Raw genomic sequence first — 22,912 nt, 5'->3', positions numbered from 1 at the left:
ATATTTCCTGTGTCTGAAAACTATAAATTGTTGTGTTTGTTAGTGGTATAATTATGATCATAAGCATGTAAGGTGTTCCCAAGTCTTGCAAGCTATCTTCTACAAAGTGTAAAAAAGTAAATACATGTGACACTCAAAATCAAATGCTTCACACACCAAAACCTATTCAAAAGATAAATATCACTGTTAAAAATTGCAGAAAAAAAATGATATGGCCATGAAATTGGAAACTTTGTATCATTGTATTTACAGAGATATACTGCATAATTTGACTGACTAATGTATGCATTGTATCACCTTTAGATTTGGGGCTCTTTTTATGTGAAGTCATGCATAAAACTCACACATCAAGGACATGTATTGTTTATGAATATATAAGGTCAAATGTGTTACCTAGTTTGCACTACATAATTCAGAGGGATTAAACATATGATACTTATTTTCTCAAAGATGTTAAAGTACACAACACTCACAATCATAGTAAACATCCCCTATTTCTTCCACACACTCACTATAAGTTCTTACACTGCTGTAGTAATACATATTCTGAAAAGTCAGTTACATAAGTACCCCTGTCTGTACAGAATTTACTCAGTACGAATCCATAGTGAACACAGATAAGATTTAAACAACAGCAAAAACAATTCCATGACACCCAGGAGAGGAGAATCTTTCAATAATAATTCATAAATCAATAAATATTATGTTGTAATTTTGAGAGGTGGATACAATCCCTTCAGGAAACCACAATGTTAGTATGCATGTACTTAGTTACAGCAACATCAGTTGTCATCACAGGTACTAATAAGTGAACAATATCTGAAACCCAAACACACACAGAATTCATGAAGTCCATTTAAATCTCCTGCAACCTCCTCTCCTACCTTGTAAATCATTCATTTTTCAAATGACAATATGTCATGATGACACCTTTGACACCAAGGTAAGGAGAACTTTTCAATAATCATTACAACCACCACCACCACCACCCCAACCCCAACTACCCCTCAACCTCAAGACAGGTTCAGTGTATTATTTTTCATTATACCCTTGTATGGACAGCGGTCACTGGTAAAAAAATCTACATCTATTATATGAAAATACCTGCAAACAGGAGCACACATCATCACGACAGGCTAACTGTACAATGTCCTTTTGACCCTCAAGACTGGTTTATTGTCCATGAACACAGTGTACGACAGTCAGCTGTATCAGACTAGGACAACCAGGACAGCAGAGGAAGCAACTGTTGTCCTGACAATCTGCGCTAGATTCTGATTACAGTGGAGAGTGTCTTGCTCAAGTTACATCCCCATTCTCTCAGCCAAAGGGGTTTTAGGACAATAGGCTGTGTTGAGATGGTTCCCAAAGGTCAACAAGCCCCTAAGGCTGCAGCACTAAGAGCCAGTGCAATCTAGCCTCCTCATTGACTCACTTGTGTAAACAAAGTGAGTCTATGTTTTAACCCGGTGTTCGGTTGTCTGTGTGTGTGTGTGTGTCTGTGTGTCCGTGGTAAACTTTAACATTGACATTTTCTCTGCAAATACTTTGTCAGTTGACACCAAATTAGGCATAAAAATAGGAAAAATTCAGTTCTTTCTAGTCATCTTGTTTAAAACAATATTGCACCTCTGGGATGGGCACAAAAAATAAAAAAATGAAGCCTAATTATATGCAAACTGCATTTACTGTTATATTTATATTTTTTGTATTCTCTAACCTTGGCACTTTGATCTGATATTCTGAGCCAACAACAAGAGCAGTCATTATTATCATTTTTTTGTTCAAACAGGAACTTCTTTTGCTAAGCATGGAAGTTTTATTTATTTTGCAAATGTTTTTGGTGCAGATAGTAAAAAAGGGAAATTACTCTGTAATTAATGCTAGGGGACTTAATTCGAATCTGGTTAGGACTTTTTTTTTCTTTTTTCTTTTTTTTTTTTAACGCGAAGCTTTATAATAACAAATACAGAACACATTTTAACGATTAGATTTTTTTTTTTTTTTTTTTTTTTAAAGTGTATCACAAGTGAGTCTTGAAGGCCTTGCCTCTCTTGTTTTGAGAGTGGTTTGCAAGTCATAGTCCTTCACAAAAGACTGAACTGTAAACAAACCCACTGCAGAGGAGAAACCATTGTCTGTACACAGGTACAGAAATTCACTGTTCATTTTTGCTTTGTTGCACGTGTGAAACAGTGACTTTCTACACCTGTGTACAGACAATAAGCCAGTCATGAGTCTAGCCTTCTCTGTGCGGACAGGTAAGTGGTATGTATGACACTTACAGTCAAGCGGTCTTCGCAGAGGTTCACAGAACACTAATGGTACAGGCACACACTTAGTAAATATATCAACTGGGCAGAACACAATAAACCACTATTTGATGACAAATGAAAAAAATAAATAAATAAAATAAAATAAAACACAGACAACAGGCCAGAGTGAAAGAACTTTAAAAAAGGGTAGTTGGTTCACTCAGTGTTTGGACATACACTGAACACAGGTAAGGTTCTTCATCTTGCTTTGAGAAGTAACTTACCTTCGTTCTATGACCATAGGATGAATCACCCCCACGCACCCACCCACCCCTTTTTTTTTAAAAACTCTGAACAGTTTCTCATGACACTGGAATACATCTGTAATACGGGAGGTTAGTTATGTTACAAAGAACATATGAATGTCTAGAAAGGTTAACCAAATTATACTGACAACACGCTTTCATTTTGAAAGGTGAGGTGGATACAATCTCTCCAGGAAACCACCATGTTAGTAAGTATATACAGCAACATCAGTTGTCATCACAGGTACTTGGAAGGGAACAATGTGTTAAACCAAAACACGCACAGAATTCATGAAGTTCATTTAAATCTCCATCCTCCTCCTCCTCCTCCCCTACCTTTTTATTCATTCATTTTAAATGATAACATTCAAATGTGAAAATTTATACCATGACAACGTTCAAATGTGAAGATTTATACTTCAGCTACATGTCTCCAATCACCAGCATGTGTGACAGAATTAAATAAACTGCATTCATCCTTTTCCTTCAATACGAAACGTTGCATTTGGACTGGACTCTTGAATTCTGAACGACGAAATGATGCATTTGGACTGGAATAGTGAATTCTGATCACCTCTGACTGTTTCTGAAAACTTCCTTGAGGTTGTTATCTGATTTCCTCTGTGAAGGGTACCGAGTTTGGAAATTTGATATGGTGGATAATAATCCACCTGTTAATACTTCCAAATGCAATATCACATAATAATCTACCTGTTAATACTTCCAAATGCAAGTATCACATAATAATCCACCTGTTAATACTTCCAAATGCAAGTATTAATTTTTTTTTCTTCCCATTTTGTTCCTCTTCACTGTCAGTCTCCTCTAAAACCATGTCAGCTACAGCTTTGTACACACCACAAAGTAAAACTACCAAAGACCAATAGCCGAAAACCCTAGACATACAACTTTAGAACACATTACCACAATGGTTCTGGGAAAGGTTACCGTCCTTTTCTTCAGAAGTGAAAGGGTCTGTGCTGTTGCTGAGTGCTTATGTGTGAGTTTTCCTACTGTTCTGTTCTTTCTATGGTCAACAATACTTGTTGAATTTTTAAAAAAGAAAGAAAAAAAAAAGAGTTACAAACAACAACAAAAATAGCACTTGTTTCCTTCCAAGCACCTGTGATGGCAGCGATCACAGCTAGAGACGATGGAAAACTGCCGTCAATGTCAGGACTACATCTGCCTGACCTGTCACTGTACACTGAGAAGCTGGCAACAGAAAGAAAAGAGAGCACAGGGCAAGAAACTACTTGTGTTATTAATGTACCAGAAAACGTCTCTACACAGGGCAGGGCAAGAAGCTACCTATGGTATTAATGTGCGAGATAACGTCTCTGAATTTCTCCACAAAGACAAACGAGTTGCGCTCGGCCTTAGGAGTGTCCGGGTCATAGTCTGGGGTGGGGATGTGTGGCTCTGGAGACCCTGGCATGCAAAAAAAACAAAACAACAAACAAACCATAACACACATTCGTGTAACATGGCATTCACAACCACCCCCTCACACTCCTCTCCCCTGTGTTCCAGATGAAAACACTGGATGAGTTAATCAACAACTTTCAATTTTCAATTTTCGGCTCCATGAGAACTGTCAAGTTCATTGCTTCAAAACATCTCTGTTTCTGATGTAACTTTCTCTCTCTCTCTTTTTTTTTTTTTTTGGTCCCAGAATTAGGGACATACTGTTTTCTATATGTTGATGATGATGATGAATGATGATGGAGGTGATGATGATGCTGAAATGGGCAGAGGTCCTTTTTTTTGGTATGGGACCACCTGACAAAACTGTACCCTCGTGATATATATATATATATATCCCAGTGTCAGCCAGGCTGACTGATACAGACACAGGCAAGTGCTGGTCAGGAAACTTGAGCAACACTCTCAAGGACAACCTGTGAAGCATATGACCCTGGACTGTGTGGTCCTAGTCTTCCCATTCCAGCCCATAGCACACGCAACTCTGGGTAGGAGTCGCCCGGCCATGGTGCCGAAAATGATGGGGCTCAAACCCATGTTCTCCCTATCGTTCTCCAACGCTAACCACTCCGCCACAGCAGCTGGTACTGCTGATGTCAACTCATCTTTAAGATGAAGACACAGTGGCATATGAGCAACAAATCACTGACACACACACACACACATAATTATGTAAGAGATGTCACAACTCTGTCCATAATACTAAGATGGGATAATCATGAACAGACTGGCTTGTCCTGAAAGACTGACCATTTGGAGACGCTCCATTTTGATTATTCTTTTTATTAAACAGGAAATAAATAAACAAATAAAAATACAAACAAACAAAAACCCCATTCATGCACAGTTCTTTCTTTGTATGTTTTCATTAAGATGGACAATGTGACTTTGTTAAGTAGTGAAGGGATGTTGTTAACACAAGTCTGGATTTTTCTTGCTACAGTTGACAATGCATCCTGTGGCATATGTTTCTTTTACTTACTTCCCCTCTATTCAATCTACTCAATCACTGTTGTTGTTGTTTTTTTGTGTGTGTTCAACAGCAGTGTCCACTAGTGCATTTGTGTGTGTATGTGTATGTGTATGTGTATGTGAGTGTGAGTGTGAGTGTGTGTGTGTGTGTGTGTGTAAGAGAGAAAGAGAAAAGAGAGATAGTGTGTGTGTATGTGAGTGTGTGTGTGTGTGTGTGTGTGTGTGTGTGTGTAAGAGAGAAAGAGAAAAGAGAGATTGTGTGTGTGTGTGTGTGTGTGTGTGTGTGTGTGTGTGTGTGTGTGTGTGTGTGTGTGTGTGTGTGTGTGTGTGTGTGTAAGAGAGAAAGAGAAAAGAGAGATTGTGTGTGTGTGTGTGTGTGTGTGTGTGTGTGTGTGTGTGTGTGTGTAAGAGAGAAAGAGAAAGAGATATTGTGTGTGTGTGTGTGTGTGTGTGTGTGTGTGTGTGTGTGTGTGTAGAGACAAATAAAGATGAAAAAAAGGATGTACAATCATTCATTTTCAACCCAATCTATCATGCCCAACTCACATGCACGTGCACACGCACATACACACGCACACGCGCACACACACACACACACACACACGAAAACAGACACAGACATAGACACAGGGACCATAGAACACTGTCTGATTTTCCAGCCAGGCGATTTCCCACAATAGCATGGTGATTTTGTTGTTGTTGTTGTTCTGTCCATGAACTATGAAGGGTGTTTTTGTCCTGATGAATTATTGCACAGCTGACTAAGGTGCAAGGTATTTTGTCCTGATGACTAATTCATCTGCTGCCATGGGAAGGGACTAGACAGATCAGATAAGAGTGGATGATACAGTGTTCTCTGTGTGTGTGTGTGTGGTGTTGTGTGGTGTGCGTGTGTTGTGTTGTGTTGTGTTGTGGTGTGGTGTGGTGTGGTGTGTGTGTGTGTGTGTGTGTGTGTGTTGTGATGTGGTGTGGTGTGGTGTGGTGTGGTGTGGTGTGGTGTTGTGTTGTGTTGTGTTGTGTTGTGTTGTGTGTGTGTGTGAGAGAGAGAGAGAGAGAGAGAGAGAGAGGAGGGGGAAGAAAGAGAAGGGGGCTGGGGGGGGGGGGGGGGTATGTTAGAATTTTTAGATCAACAGAGAGTGAAACAGTCTGGAACAGAGAGGGAGATAGAGAAAGAGTCAAAGAGAGAGAGAGAGACGGGGTGTAGGTCAGAATTTTTAGATCAACAGAAAGTGAAACAGCCCAGAACAGAAGGCTGCAACGATCTTCAGACATAATTCCCAAACAATCAATCAGAGAAGTTGTTTACAATCAATCAATCAGAGAAGTTGTTTACAATCAATCAATCAGAGAAGTTGTTTACCATCACCTTAATTAGCAAGAGGGGAAAACTGTTCAGAAAAAAAAATCAGCAAACAACAACAACTTTTTTTTTTAACATACAAAACCTGGACAAAAAAAACAACAACAAAAAACAAAAAAACAAGCACAGTGCAAAGAGAGACAATTCCACTGATAACTTGTTAAAGGCAGCAAAACAACAAGATATGTAGTTAAGACTTTAAACTAACTCCAGGTGTTACACACACACACACACACACACACACACACACACACACACACACACACACACACACACAACCAAAAAACAAAACAAAAACACAACAAACACAAAAACAGGGGGGGGGGGGGGAAAGACAACAATGATTCACAGATACACACATGCATTAAGAGAGAGAGAAAGAGAGAGAGAGAGGGAAAGACAGACAGACAGACAGAGAAATGCACAAATGCACATGCCACAACACCCTTATCAAGGAATAACATTCCAGGAGAGAAAAACAAAAACAAATCAGGGGGTGGGACATAACACACTCCTATGGTCACGCAGCATCTGCATCACAAACATGCATTCCATCCATCCATCCATCCATCCACACACACACACACACACACACACACACACACATTAAAAAAGAAGAAGAAAAAACACATAAAACAACAACAACAACCAAGGTCAAGCCTATTTTCTAAGAGCATTCCAAATCAAATGCCAAGACCAGACTTTTGTCAAGCTTTAACAACAACAACAACAACAATAACAACAATAATAATAATAATAAACAACCAGTATTCTTTTCTTTTTTAATGATTACTATTAGAAAAGATAATTGCACAAAAATATACTGTCTGTTATGGCTATGATTTTCCTATTTCCTCCAATCAGGCCCAGGAACTGTTTATCGCTGAGGCAAGCTAACTTTTGTGGGTTTTGAAGCTATCGAGAAACATCCCAACAACATGTCCATAAGTTGTGGATTTCATTTAGAGGTTTAATATCTTTTTTTTTTTTAGTTGTTGTTGTTGATATGGATCAGGCAAGTTCATCTGATGCCATGTTGTCACCAAGATCCATGTTAATGTTGTGACCAGATCAACATTGCTGCTAAACTGAATGCACCACATGAAATATATATGATAAAGAGAAGACTGATTTTTACTGCAAAATCAGTATAAATCATTATTTTCCCTTTCTTTTCTTTTTTTTTTTTTTTTGTTGTTAAATTGAACTGAATGTTACTGCTGTTACATCGCTAATTTCATGACAAAAATCCAAAACGTCTTTTTATCTATCTATTTATTTTTTTATACAGATCCCAGAAATATGCACAGATAAAATAAGAAATAACTCCATTTGCAAACCGCACACAAAAAAGCAAACCTTGTTTTATCAAACCAAAAAATAAAACAAAATAAAATTCTTTTAAAGAAAAATTAAAAAGAATGATAAAAAAAAAAAAGGAAAAAAAAACAAAAAAAAACAGGAGCGCCATTTTTTTCTAAAAAAAAAAAATAAAAATTAAAAATAAAAATACACAGATGTGTGGCGTCATGCAGTTACAGCACAACACTGCACACGATGAACATCATCACCGGATGGGGTGTACTCTTCTGACACAGAGGGCTCTCTGGCACAAGTCTAGCACCAGCATTGTCCACAGGCTGGAAAAGGATGGGAAGTCTTGTGGGGGAGGTGGGTGGGGAGAGGAGAGGGGTTGGGGAAGTCAGGGGTGGGGAGACAAAATGAAATGATCAGAAAGGCAGGTGTGGTGGAGGTGAGGGGAGTGAGGTGTGTGGGTGAGGGGGTGGGGAGACAAATGAAATGATCAGAAAGGCAGGTGTGGTGGAGGTGAGGGGAGTGAGGTGTGTGGGTGGGGGGAGTGGGGGGGGGGAGAGGAGAGGGGTTGGGGAAGTCAGGGGTGGGGAGACAAATGAAATGATCAGAAAGGCAGGTGTGGTGGAGGTGAGGGGAGTGAGGTGTGTGGGTGGGGGGGGGGGGTGGGGGGGGATGACCAGGGAGATAAATAAATAATTCAGAGGGTGCTTTGTTTTGTGTTGTATTGCACTGTGATCTTAAAATTTTCTTCGTTTCTTCGGTTGTTGTTTTTTTTGTTTTTATATTTGTTGTAACAACAGATTTCTCTGTGTGAAATTCAAACTGCTCTCCTTGGAGAGAACAAGTCAACACAGTGCAGCATGACCCATAATCAATTCCTTCCTTTTTACTACCTGCTTCTTGTGTCACAAACAACAACAACAAAACTTGGAAGTTGGCATGGTGGGTGAGGTGGAACGTGGGGTGGGGGTGGGATTTGGAACGCAGGGGTAGGGGGTGGAATGCAGGGTGGAAGGGGGGTGGAACATGCGGGTGGCTGGAAGGCAGGACAATCGAAAAAAAAAAAAAAAAAAAAAAAAAGCCTGTGGACAAGTCTGGCACCAAATCAACCAAGGCCACGCAAAGGTAAGACACCAACGGCAAATCCATCCTGCAGGCAGGTAGGCAGGCAGCTAGGTACCTGCAGGGGGAGGGAGCAGGAGGTCGGAGGGAGGAGGGAGGAGGGTGTCAAAGTTGCAGTTTTCTGCGTCCTCTGCGGGGACCAGCAGCCCGTGGTCTGCGGGGAGAACTGGGTCCAGGGGAGGGATGTCGTAGTCCATGGGCACCCCAAACTCCCCGTAGATAGACACTGCCGTGGTGGTGGTGGCGCATCAACACAGCACAGCACAGCATAGCATAGCATGGGGGACGTTCAGTTCACCAAGTACCAGTACAGGGAATAGCAATGGGCTTTCAGTTCACCACTTACCAGTACAGGGAATAGCATAGGGGACTTTCATTTCACCACTTACCAGTACAGGGAATAGCAAGGGGGACTTTCAGTTCACCACTTACCAGTACAGGGAATAGCATGGGGGACTTTCAGTTCACCACTTACCAGTACAGGGAATAGCATGGGGGACTTTCAGTTCACCACGTTACCAGTACAGGGAATAGCAAGGGGGACTTTCAGTTCACCACTTACCAGTACAGGGAATAGCATAGGGGACTTTCATTTCACCACTTACCAGTACAGGGAATAGCATGGGGGACTTTCAGTTCACCACGTTACCAGTACAGGGAATAGCATGGGGGACTTTCATTTCACCACTTACCAGTACAGGGAATAGCAAGGGGGACTTTCAGTTCACCACGTTACCAGTACTGGGAATAGCAAGGGGGACTTTCAGTTCACCACGTTACCAGTACAGGGAATAGCATGGGGGACTTTCAGTTTGCCACGTTACCAGTACAGGGAATAGCAAGGGGGACTTTCAGTTCACCACTTACCAGTACAGGGAATAGCACGGGGGACTTTCATTTCACCACGTTACCAGTACAGGGAATAGCATGGGGGACTTTCAGTTTGCCACTTACCAGTACAGGGAATAGCATGGGGGACTTTCAGTTTGCCACTTACCAGTACAGGGAATAGCAATGGGGACTTTCAGTTCGCCACTTACCAGTACAGGGAATAGCATGGGGGACTTTCAGTTCACCACTTACCAGTACAGGGAATAGCAAGGGGGACTTTCAGTTCACCACTTACCAGTACAGGGAATAGCATGGGGGACTTTCAGTTCACCACTTAGCAGTACAGGGAAAAGGGTACAGGTGGTGGAGGGGGGGGGGATGATAGAATGTATACCTTTCTTCATACTATGAACAGGTAAAATACATTATATGGGTACAGGGGATGAGGGATGACAGAATAACTGAACCATTCTTTATACTACAAACAGGTAAAATACATTATATGTTAACACACATTGGTACTTGTTTATATTCTACACACAGTCACATATCAAAGTACACAGCAACAGTAATTCATTCCATACCATTCTTTACACTACACACAGGTAAAAGATGATATATGTATAGACTGGTACTTGTTTATATTTCTACACACAGTCACAGATAAAAGTAAAGCATCAACAGTTATTTATTCCATACTGTACACACCAATTACATAACACATAATTATTTGTACACTGATGTATTATACCATACACAGTTATATGTTGTCCACACAGATATAATACATACAGATATTATCATCTACTTGACACAGAATTGTTTTCAAATTCGAAAGAATCAACTGATGACATTTTACAGCTGGCACCAACTGTGAGAGAGGCACTTATACGCCTATAAACTGTAAACAATAAACACAAATATCCACATGTTTATGGGTCACATATGCAGACACACACACACACACACACACACATACAAACACAGCATCATCATTCAACAACCCACTACCACTCTGATTTACAATGTGTAAACCGGTCACAGGTCTACAAATGTACCCCTGAAACCATATCAACTTCACCCAAGGTCGACACCAAGCAAAGTTCAAGTGATCATTGAAAACTGAGTGGCAATGACAGTAACCAAGTGGATACATTATCATCACTGTACAAGTTTTTTTGTCCCTGAACAGCACTCTCCTGTATGTGTATGTGTGTGAAGAGGGGGGGGGGGTGTTGGGGGGGGGGGTGGAGGTTATGGGTGAGAGGGAATACACACCGTGTTTCTCATCATCTTTATTTCAAGACCATTTTCTGTCTCCTGTACATGGTTTTGTTGCCCCCCCCCCCACCCCCTCCCCCCAACTCCCTCCCTTCCACAGTCACACACACACACACACACACACACACACACACTCACACACGCACACATAAATGCAAAACCACAAACATACATACTGACATACTTGTTCGAGCACACACTGCACACATGTACACAACCATACACCCCACCCCTACCACTACTATCCCTGCCTCCTCCTCCCACACACACCCCAAAAATAACCCCTACTAAATCATGCAATGATGGATGGCTGTGCATTCGCTTGTCGCATGGCAGTTTGATGGGAGGAAAACATTTGCAAAACTGATTCAACCGATGATTTTTTTTTTTTTAAGGGAAAAAAATCTGCTGGTTAATGTGATCCGCCCAACCCCATAAAAGGATTCATGTGTAATAAAATGCAAGGCTGCTCTCTCTCTCTCTCTCTCTCTCTCTCTCCCGCCCTCTCTCTTTCTCTCTCTCTCTGAGTGTCTCCCTTTCTCTGATTCTCTCCCTGTCTCTCTCTCTCTCTCTCTTTCTAACTCTCTGTCTCTCTGTGAGTCTCTCCCAAGTCTCTCCCTCTCTGAGTCTCTCCCTTTCTCCCTTAGTTTCTGCCTGCCTGCCTGCCTATTTCCATCTTCTGTTTTCTTCACACAAGTTTCAGTTTCTACACCTGAAGGCAAGGACAAAGTTGTCACCAATTACTTTATTATTTTAAGGATGTAGGCTTTATATTCAAACTCTTTGCAGACAGCTAGCCTACACCATCATGATGGGACCTGATGGCTGTTGTACACTTTTGGAAACATGGGGCTGGGTTAATATGGGCATGTGAGGGGGGGTTGTAGAGAAAGAGAGGGAGAGGGATGAGAGGGAGAGACTGGGAATGACGGAGAGAAAGAGTGAGAGAGAGAGAGAGAATGAGAGAGAGAGACAGAGAGAGAATGAGAGTGTGTGAAAGAGTGACAGTGTGTGAGAGAGTGAGAGTCAGGGAGAGTAAGGGAGGGAGAGGGAAAGAGGGAGAGAAAGAGAGCTAGTATGAGAGGGAGAGCATGAGAGTGAGAAAGACAGAAACAGAGACAGAGAGAGACAGAGCGTGAGAGTAGTGTGTGTGTGAGAAAGAGTGAGAGTGAGAGAGGGAGAGTGACAGAAATAGTGACAAAGTGAGTGAGACAGTGACAGTGACATAAAGAGAGAGAGAGAGAGAGAGAGAGAGAGAGAGAGAGAGAGAGAGAGAGAGAGAGAGAGAGAGAGAGCGACAGACACAGATCTCATTGATGATTCACTTTCCTTTTGTTGTTTCTTCTTCTACATCTTATAAGAATTGTGTCAGTTTTACACCACTCCTAATCCCTCCCATCCACCCCCCCTGCCCCCCCAACACACACACTCATGCGTCACAGTGCAGTCCCCACAGACCATGACACTGCCACAACATCTCTTCAACACTTGCCATGACAGCACCACCAGTGTGTGAGAGTGTCTCTCTTCAACACTTGCCATGACAGCACCACCAGTGTGAGAGTGTCTCTCTTCAACACTTGCCATGACAGCACCACCAGTGTGAGAGTGTCTCTCTTCAACACTTGCCATGACAGCACCACCAGTGTGTGAGAGTGTCTCTCTTCAACACTCGCCATGACAGCACCACCAGTGTGTGAGAGTGTCTCTCTTCAACACTTGCCATGACAGCACCACCAGTGTGTGAGAGTGTCTCTCTTCAACACTTGCCATGACAGCACCACCAGTGTGAGAGTGTCTCTCTTCAACACTTGCCATGACAGCACCACCAGTGTGTGAGAGTGTCTTTCTTCAACACTTGCCATGACAGCACCACCAGTGTGTGAGAGTGTCTCTCTTCAACACTTGCCATGACAGCACCACCAGTGTGTGAGAGTGTCTTTCTTCAACACTTGCCATGACAGCACCACCAGTGTGAGAGTGTCTTTCTTCAACACTTGCCATGACAGCACCACCAGTGTGAGAGTGTCTTTCTTCAACACTTGCCATGACAGCACCACCAGTGTGTGAGAGTGTCTCTCTTCAACACTTGCCATGACAGCACCACCAGTGTGAGAGTGTCTCTCTTCAACACTTGCCATGACAGCACCACCAGTGTGAGAGTGTCTCTCTTCAACACTTGCCATGACAGCACCACCAGTGTGAGAGTGTCTCTCTTCAACACTCTCCATGACAGCACCACCAGTGTGAGAGTGTCTCTCTTCAACACTCTCCATGACAGCACCACCTGTGTGTGAGAGTGTCACACGTCACACAACAGAAAGCTAAAGCAACGAACCACGTAACAGTTCCCACACACACCCAACTCACTCCCTGACACTCTCGGGGGAAAAAAAACAACAACAACAAAACAACAACTCTCTCTTCTCTCCCACATACACTGTGAACACTCAGTGTCAAGCCCAGTGCTTCATCAACCTGGGGCGGTTGCCCTTCTGGTGGAGCGAACACACTCGTCCACACCCAAAGATATAGAAGTGCAGTGAGCTGAGCTGAGCTGACCCGCCCGACAGATGGGAACTGGACAGCAGTCAGGTTCTCATGTCTTGTCGAACAACTGATGCCTGCGGACTTTACTCGGACATAAATTATGTGGAAAGAAGGGAGGGGGGGAGGGTGGAGGAGGAGGATACAGACAGACTCAGTAAGTGTACCACTGGGGGATGTGTGTGTGTGTGTGGTGTTTCATGAATGACCGCAAATTTTATCCTAGCATTTCATTCAAGTCCGATGTCCTGAGACTTCCATGTACCTCTTCTTTAAGAACACACACACACACACACGCGCGCGCGCGCGAAGACTGACTATTACCTGGATGTTTATGATGGCTGCTGTTCTGCATAGTGACAAATGTCTTTAGCTGCTTCTCGCGCTGCTCCTGCACACACAAACACGCCCACCGTTCATAAATATGTATACCTCAAACATCTGCACAACGAAACAGAAGAATCAACGCATTTGTTTTGTCCATGCATGCATTCATTCTCTGAACACAAGGCACCCCACGCCTGTCAGAACAGCCTCAAACATCTTCATCAGCAACATGTGCATGCAACTGGGTGCTAGTATTCCAGTCATAAAGACACATACATTGTATATGCATAATTTATAATAAATATGTGTAATACAAGCCAGCTGAATAGCGCAGGCTTAGGCCTCGCCGACATCCATTCTCACGCAACAAGCCCCCTACAGTACATTATATATAGGCCTATCACTTGTAGCCACTTACTCAGCCACTTCGACCACCGCAGTCAGAAGTGCTCACATTCCTCAAGTCATACATATTCCATTCAGGTTTCATCCCCCCCCCCCCACCCACCCACCACCACCACCGCTGATGACCCAATGTGACCTTTACATTCAGATGGTCATCACATCGTGGCCACCCCTGGTTTCTCCCACAGTTCTATAACTTTCTTTTTGCCCACTCAGCTTTCTGGAGAAACAGCTGGGATACAGAACTAGGAACAATTCCCATGGAATCAAAGGGACTCAGCATCAAAAGAGCTCACACCCTTTGTCAATGACTGAGGGCTCAGCGCTAGGCTTTTATCAGATACAGACATAAGCGTATAGTTAGGATAACAGCAAAGTTAGAGCTGTACGATCAATGTTTTCTCTACTGCATGGGGAATTCACCAACAGCTAAGTCTTCTGTGAAGGACTATGACTCTAAAAACTATAAGGAGGCAAGATTGCACTGGCTCTTACCGCTGCAGCATTGGATGGCTAAGCTGGCTTTTCGGGGACCATCCCAACACACACTGTCCTAAAACCCCTTTGGCAGAGATCGAGTGAGGATGTGACTTGGGCAAGACACTCTCCACTATCATCAAATTCTAGCAAAGACAGTCAAGACAGCAGCTGCCTTCTCTGCTGTTCTGATGGCCATAGTCGGACACGACTGACTACCACACTGCGTCACTCACTCACCATCAAACAATAGAATTCCTGTTCTTGCACGCAAGGGAATCAAAATGCAAGGAAGAACAAAACCTGTGTTACCAGTATGGGCAGGTTCCGTCAAAAGGATGCTGCTTGTATATTTACATGATATTATACATAATAATTACAAAATAATATCATTATGTGTGTTTTGAATTTGATGCAGCTGGCTGTCTATTTGCTGTTAGCTAACACACACACACACACACACACACACACACACACACACACACGTACACACACACACATGCACGCAACCGCGCATGTTCACACACACACATAAGCTGGCAATGAGAACAGAGAGGGAAACTGTATTCCGTTTCATTTATCTGACATGGCACGACGCTGTGATGTGCTGTAACAGACAGCTGAGGGGAAAATATAACATGATTCTATGATATAACAAGCAGTTTATGGCAGTACACTTTAAAAGGGCAGACAATGGAATAAAACGGATCCAAACTCTTTGCCTGTATGGATAGCTTCAGTTGTTTAGCATGCAGCATGTGCGAGTTGGAAAATACCAAAAAATATTCGCGAGTATGCCCCCCTTTGACTTGACATTACTATGAAAACCTTTCAAAATGGCTGAAAAGCGAACGAAGTGGCGGCAGTAACCCGGGAGACAAACAAGCAGATCTTACACGGAAGTTGTTGAGTGTACTTGACTACACTCTGCGGGCGCGTGTTTCTCTCTCTCCCTCTCTCTCTCTCTCCGCGCGCTCGACCGTGTGTGCGTGCGTGCCTGCATGTAGTGTGTGTGTGTGTGTGTGTGTGTGTGTGTGTGTGTGTGTGTGTGTGAGGGGGAGAGAGAGAGAGTGTGTGTGTGTGTATCTACATGCATGCAAACGTGCACGATGTGTGTGTGTGCGCGCATGCGAACGATCGTGCATGGTGTGTGTGGGTGTGTGTGTGTGTGTGTGTGTGTGTGTGTAAATATAATGTGTGTGTGTGTGTGTGTGTGTTTGTGTGTGTATGTTTAAGTGTGCATGTCTGTTATATATATATATATATATATATATATATATATATAGAGAGAGAGAGAGAGAGAGAGAGAGAGAGAGATTTGTAACAACAACACTCTTCGTCTTTTTCGCTTTTTTTCCCCCTTTTCTGACTGGTGGATATTTTTGTCTCTTCCCTGATCCCCATCTTCTCTCCATTCTCCCTTCCCCCAACTTCCCCCATTTTTTACAGTAGTACACCCTGACCACAAGTCTATCTGTCTGTCAATCTAACTACAATCTGACGCTGTACTAGACGGGTTTGTACTGGGTCATCGTCTTTCTCCGGCTTAGGTCAAGGACACCAAATCGATTCCCGCCCCGCCCCCTCACCGAGGACAGAGTTCTGGGGAGACAGAGAGACTCAGAGACGAGACAGTTGGGCTGTAGATGTGATCAAGGGAACGAGGAGTCAGTGAGGGAGACACAGAAGGACGGGCGGGGGCGCAGAGGGATTGAGGGGGAGGGGGGGGGATCTAAAGAACATTTCAATGGAAGTGACCGTTTCCTATTTACCTGGAAGCGCCTACGAAGGAAAGAAAAAGAAAGAGGTCGGGGGAAGGAGGGCAGGAACTAACAGAGGAGAGGAGAGTTCTGGTGAGAGAGAGAGGGGGGGGGGGTGGCGGGGTTAGAGAGAGGGAGAGAAAGAGAGAGAGAGGGGGGGAGAGAGACAGGACGGGCGTGGAGAGAGAGAAAGAGAGAGATGGTGAGATATACTGAGAAAGAGAGTGAGAGAAAAGGGGTGTGGAGAGAGAGGGGACAGAGAGAGTGACAGAGGGAGTGAGAAAAAGAAGAGGGGCGTTACTGAAGTGTCACGCTTCAGCTTCAATCCCTGGGCCGTCTCACAGTCCGCCTATTGAAGTAGGTATTAACGTGGCGATAGCCTGGAGATGGCCTCAGTGGTCGGCGAGGCTCTAAGCACCATAACTTGATTTGACAGTCCGTATTCCCCTTTAGTTCCTCTTCAGGACGAGCTGGATTGGATTGTGATTTTTAAACAAAAGACGTGTTTCTTTGCCGATCTATCTGGCCTACCACCTTCTTTAATTTAAATTTGTCTTGTCTTTTGCATCGACTAGTGTGTCTAGACTTCAAGACTGAAGACTCCTTATTGGCTTCAAACAGAAGAATTTGGTCACTGAAACAGAACAGCGTGCCACTGCGGGCGGACACGTCAAATCAGTTTCACCACCACCACCACCACATACATCAAATCCAGCTCAGTGACTGCATGTTGCCCACTGTCAACCGTTGAGAGGTGTCCGGCTGGTGAGGATAATTCGGGTGGGTTCGTTGTTCGATCCTAATCTGAGAAAGTTCGAGCCTGTCTCCGGCACTTGTCACACGTTGTGGGTGACAGGTCTACTGCCAACAACTATCACAAGCGCACACGCGCGCAAACACACACACACACATAAATGGGCGGGGGCGCACACATACACGCAGAAAAACCGTGTGAGATGGTGGGAAAGAGAGAGAGAGAGAGGGACAGAAAGAGAGACAGATAAGGGGGGAGGGGGGGGGGAGAGAAGGAGGCAGAGACAACCACTCCACTTGGCAGACTTCTTGTCGCGCCTGGCCGTTTAGTACCGTTTTCCGTCCGCAGTTCGCTGACGTAAACATCCCCCTCTCTCACGCACCACGCAAGCACACGTGCGCAACAATGCACAGCCGACCGCAAAGCGATCAGCCGACGAAACAAGGACCGCAGTGGACATGGTATTACTATTTGATGCGGTTGTTGTCAAGGAGAAACCAGGAAGATGAGGAAGAAACATGCGAAGAAGAGAGAAGAAGAACAAGGCAAGGGAGGAGGAGGAGGCTAATGATGATGATGATGATGATGATGAAGTTTGGTATTATAGTGCAGTTATATTGAACATTTATTTTGACGAATGGCCCCGGTTTCACTCTGTAATCTCTCTCTCTTTCTTTCTCTCTCCCCCTCTCCCATTACATTACTCCTTAGGTGATGTTCACTTTCCAGTGTGTTATTATTGTTGCTACTATGTTAGTATTAGTATTATCATTAATATTATCGTTGTTGTTGTTGTCAGTGGTAGTTGCGGTAATAATAGTTTGTTTTTTTTGTGTTTTTGTTGTTGTTTTTCTTGTTTAGTTTTGTCTTGCACTTCAACCTTCTTTTCATTGTCAAATAATGTGTGTATTTTCGCCATTGCGTTTGTGTATTGCTTGTTACATATGAACGAGCACGATATAAGCTCATGCTTGTTGTTGCTCAAGTCTTCTAAATTAAAAGCTGTATTGCACCTTGTTTCTTGATATTAAAAAAAAAAAAATGTTTAAACCAAAGCGAAGGAGGGAAGTACGTTGGTCTGCACTGCAGCTGACTGCTCATTCGCCCTTTCATTACCACAGTAAGTTGAAATAATAATCATCACCATCACAACAACAACAACAATAATGGTTGCCCAACGGACAAGAAGAGAGAGCACACACATATGTCCACTTGTCCGCAAAACATTCAGTCACTTGTCCTTAGCATTTGGACGGAATGAAGTATGCCTGGTCCGGTATTTCCAACACCTCACAGTGCACTGAAACTACACAAAGCGCACGCAAGAAATAATTTTCTAAAAAATCCTGGCACACACACACACACACACACACACACTTGTAACTTCTGGTGACAACCCACATCTGTTTTTATCATCCAGATGCCAACGAAGAAATTCCCCGATCCTCTGTTCGCGCGAACGAACAGCACTGAGTAATATGCTGGACAAGCTGAATCTGCACCTGTCAACAGACTCTTATTAACCGGGTATATGGGGGAACGGAAAAGATTCAGTAAATTCCTTGCTACAGTCGTCTTCAGTCAAATCACACCAAGCACTGATTCATGAAACTATTCGGGCTATCATAGCGAGTTTGTGTGTGTGTTGTGTGTGTGTGTGAGTGCAAGATGGACATCACTTATTTTCTGAGCAACAACTAAAAAAGAATAACCCCCCCCCCCCCCGTGTGTGTGTGTGTGTGTGTGTTAAAAAACAAAACAAAACAAAAACTCACCGGCAGAAGAGAGTAGGGGAATACAGAGAGGCAGATAAGACACCTGTTTCGGGGTAAAGCAGCAGCTATTCCTCACTGACATCAAGCATGTCACAGCAGCACGTGCGAGTTATGGAAGCTACTCGAGACGTTACGAACCGTTCAGTTCCTGTTTTCTCATTGAATCCTGTTTGACCCTGGCCCCTGTATTACAACTGCCGATTTACACTTTACCGTCACAACTACATACTACTACTTGTACAACCACCACCGCTTGACGTACGATCCAGTAGCGCCTGTGTGTGCTATACAGGTTGGTGTGTGCGTGTGTGTGTGTGTGTGTGTGTGTGTGAGTGAGGCGTGTGCCTTACATAGCTGGCATTCCCCTCTCTCTCCGGCTGTTCAGGGCTCCGCTTCAGCGGACTGAACGATCTCAAAGGGGACCGCCAGCCCCCATCGATTTTACCCTCCCTGGAGGAAAGTTTCAGATGTTTAATTCCCCCTCGTCAATCCATTCTCCGACCATCCACCCCCCCTTTTCTTGAAAAGAACTCCAAAAAGACGCGCACGTGCGCACATATGCACACATAACAGAGACACACGCATATAAACACAAATAGTTTTAAAACAGAAAGAGAGACAGACAGACAGAAAGAGAGAGACATTATACCGATAGAGAAGGAAGGTGACATAATACCCCAACCTGCACACACACACACACACACACACACACACACACACACACACACACACACACAACACACACAGATACCGAAATAAAACCCAAAGGGACGAGTACAGAGACAGGTGCAGAGATCCGTATCACACTTATCCATCTTAAGCACACAGCCTTGCTGTCTTTCTCTGTTCAGGGATAAGTCGTGTATTTTTCTCACACTCGGATGCCTGTATACACATCTGTTCAGTTCTTGCACGAAACAGTGTTGTTCTTTCTCCCCTTGAAAACTTTAGGTACACTACACGATTTTATAGTGAAAGCCAGAACTACAATACAACGGCAATTCTTCATAATCAGAAGAATCTGATGGCCGACTTTCACGACAGACGGAGACCGCCCCCCCTCCCTCCCCCAAATTGTAGAACGAAGTTTTCTACATCAGCACAGTCCTTAATGAGAAGGTAACCCCCCACCCCACCCCAACCCCCCTCTCTCTCTCCGCCCTATTTCACAAAAGGCATAAAAGTTGGTAAAATCACAGTTGTGATATGACACGGACACAGAAAGTTTGCCTGAAGTGGGTACACACAGTGAGGCCGTTCGGTTCGGGCTCAGAAGGCAGTCTGGGCACGTAAGACGGGGAGGGGAGGGGAGGGGGGCTGATTCGATATATCGATTTTTTATTTACTTATTTTTTTCTATGGGATACTGGGGGTGGAGTGGGACGGAATACTTTTCACCGACACACTGTGTGTAGAGTTATCCGCGGGTGGCGGGGTAAGGGGGTAAATGACAATGGGTGGGTCCTCCTTCTACCATGAACACCGCCTTCGTCCACTGTCAACTGACACCGGACGCATCCTGGTGTACGGTGACCGTCGTCAGTCGCTCCACACGATGCCGGAGCCATCAAATTGTGACAAAACTCCGGTACTGTTGTCCGCGCTTTAACTGAGCTGCGACTGCCACGGCTGTATACATGTGTGCTTGGTTGGTTGGTTGGTTGGTGGAAGTGGGTTTGTTTTTGTTTTGGTGGGGAGGGAGAAAGGCCGGACAGCAAAGTCAGGGTCGGTCAATGCGCGCGCGCGCGCCCGTGTGTGTGTGTGTGTGTGTGTGTGTGTGTGTGCGTGCGCGCGCGCTTTGTATGAGTACGTGTGTGTCTGTGTGGGGGTGCGTGTATGCGGAGGGAGACAATGACAATTAATCAAATAAACAAGAGAGGGAGAGAGACCAATGAAAGAAGAAGAAGAGGAAGAAACAACAACGACCAAACCTATACTGAAAGAGAAGGAGACAGAGAGGTACACATACACAGTGCGGAACGAATGTCGAAGCGTGGGTGTAATACCTGCTCTCTCGCAACGGCTACACGGCTGGCTGAGTTTTTGGTGTCCATTGTACCTGTCGGGTGTGTCTTCCACCAGACACATCCCACCTGTCCTTGCTCCCTTTTCCTCGTGTATAACAATATGTATGTTGAACGAGAAACACACACGGACACGCACGCCCCTACGCACACACACACACACACACACACACACACACACACACACTTGTGCTCAAAGCCCCAATCATTCACAATTTTCCTCGACCCACATTTGTTACGCGTTTAGTCCGACGTGATTTTCATATTTATTCTATTTCATTTTATTTTATTTCATTTTTGGGGGGCATATGTGTGATTTGTTACTGTTTTTCAAAGCGCAGAGCAAAATTCAATACTCATACCTTTTCATTCAACTCTCTCTGCTCGGTCTGAAATTGTCTTGTTCTCACGATCTCTATCGACGCCCTCAGCATTTCAAATGTCAAGGGACCAGGCCTGGGTCAATCTTCCTCATTCAGCCCCACACGCTGCGATGTCTCAAGTTTTAAGGTGTCACCCAATCCCTACCAGCCTTCTTGTCTGGCACGCATTTATCTCCCCCCCCCCCCGCCCCCTCCCCCAGCCCCTTCCCAATAGCACAACAAACACAGCGTGAGTCAGACTTGAAATTAAGTAATGGATATACCTACTTATACAGCACTCTACCCAGAAAACTGCTTTGGATGCTTCATAAACATATAAGCCCTACTGCACATAAACATTACAACAAAGTTGCATAATTACGCACACCGAAACATTTGCAAACCCGGTGGGTGAAGGGTGGAGGTTTTTCGGATCTCACAGGTCAACAGTATGTGCAGATCTACACGTGCCTGAACCCCCTTCGTGTGCATACGCATGCCGAGTATCAAATGACACGTTGTTCCCCCCGATGGTCCGCTGACCGAATGCCTATTACGCCGACGGTCGCGACAGCAGCCAGAATTTCAATGGGAATATGCAATGGGGGGAAAAAAAAAAAAGAAAAAAAAGAAAAAGCCAACGCCAGTTTTTGACAACACTATAAATTCTAGAACAATCTTTACGTAATGCAAGTAGTAATATTGTCGAAATCTTTGTCATATTTACTCACATTTAGCCTGTCTATTTTCTAACTCACAAGCATGCACGTGCTCGAAATGCAACATTAAACTTCTTTTTTTTCAACTTCTAATGATAATAAATATAAAGATATCAGCACAAAGAGCACAACGAAATTTAATTGCATTAATGCTAAAAACACTGGATGTTGTTGGGCGTTGTTCACTCACTGTCTATTCCGCAAACGAGTAGCAGGTCACTTTTGCGAACGAGTACTTCAAAGATTCTGGCAATTTCTTCGTCCTGGTCTTGTTCACAGTAGCCACTATTTTACACTCATGTCTTGCAAGTGTTTGGAACGTTGCTTCACAAAAAGCTCTGAAAGCAATATAAAATTCATTGTAGCTGGAAAAACTGGCTCCTTCAACGAGCTTCCCCTTAACGATGCTTTTACTGGCCGAACAGAAACGCGCTCTGTGATTGGCTTAAACATTGTCAGAGGGATGCTTTTACTGGCCGAACAGAAACGCGCTCTGTGATTGGCTCAGACATTGTCAGAGGGATAGTGTTTTCCGACCTTCACAAGAATAGCGACTGCGATATCAAAATATGCACGTTAAAGATCCTGTTATCGATGTCAGCGTTCGGTGGGTTACGGAAACACAAAAATACCCAGCAAGCATCAACCACGAAATAAGCAAATTGAAGTAATGGAAAGAAGAAGAAAGAAAGAAAAGAAGAAGCTTACGTTAACTCCTGCTACACGTATGATCATGTATTTGATCTGAAATCGAGCGGCTTCCTTAGCAACGTGATACAGTCTCCGTAAGGTAAAAAGTCAAGGTTACGTGGGTCGAGAGGTCAGGGTCGAGGCTCA

At 43.9% G+C, this 22,912-nt stretch overlaps 1 protein-coding gene across 7 annotated transcripts in view; it reads right to left on the bottom strand.

The window, feature by feature from the left end:
- Positions 1-22,912, bottom strand: part of LOC143284506 (uncharacterized) — a 118,254-nt gene that overhangs the window by 22,245 nt on the left and 73,097 nt on the right. For 3 of the 7 annotated variants that reach the window (XM_076591205.1, XM_076591206.1, XM_076591202.1), the window contains 2 exons: positions 13,797-13,863; positions 8,872-9,039 (listed from right to left, as the gene is read on the bottom strand). In XM_076591205.1, coding sequence (XP_076447320.1) covers positions 8,872-9,039; positions 13,797-13,863 — 235 coding nt within the window. Of the gene's footprint in view, positions 1-3,871; positions 3,992-8,871; positions 9,040-13,796; positions 13,864-22,912 lie in introns of all 7 variants that reach the window. The other 4 variants (XM_076591207.1, XM_076591203.1, XM_076591208.1 and 1 more) reach the window with 2 other exon arrangements.

Source organism: Babylonia areolata, chromosome 8 (assembly GCF_041734735.1).
Source record: "Babylonia areolata isolate BAREFJ2019XMU chromosome 8, ASM4173473v1, whole genome shotgun sequence".
NCBI classification, from domain to species: domain Eukaryota; kingdom Metazoa; phylum Mollusca; class Gastropoda; order Neogastropoda; family Buccinidae; genus Babylonia; species Babylonia areolata.
This window is presented reverse-complemented; position numbering and strand designations above follow the sequence as displayed.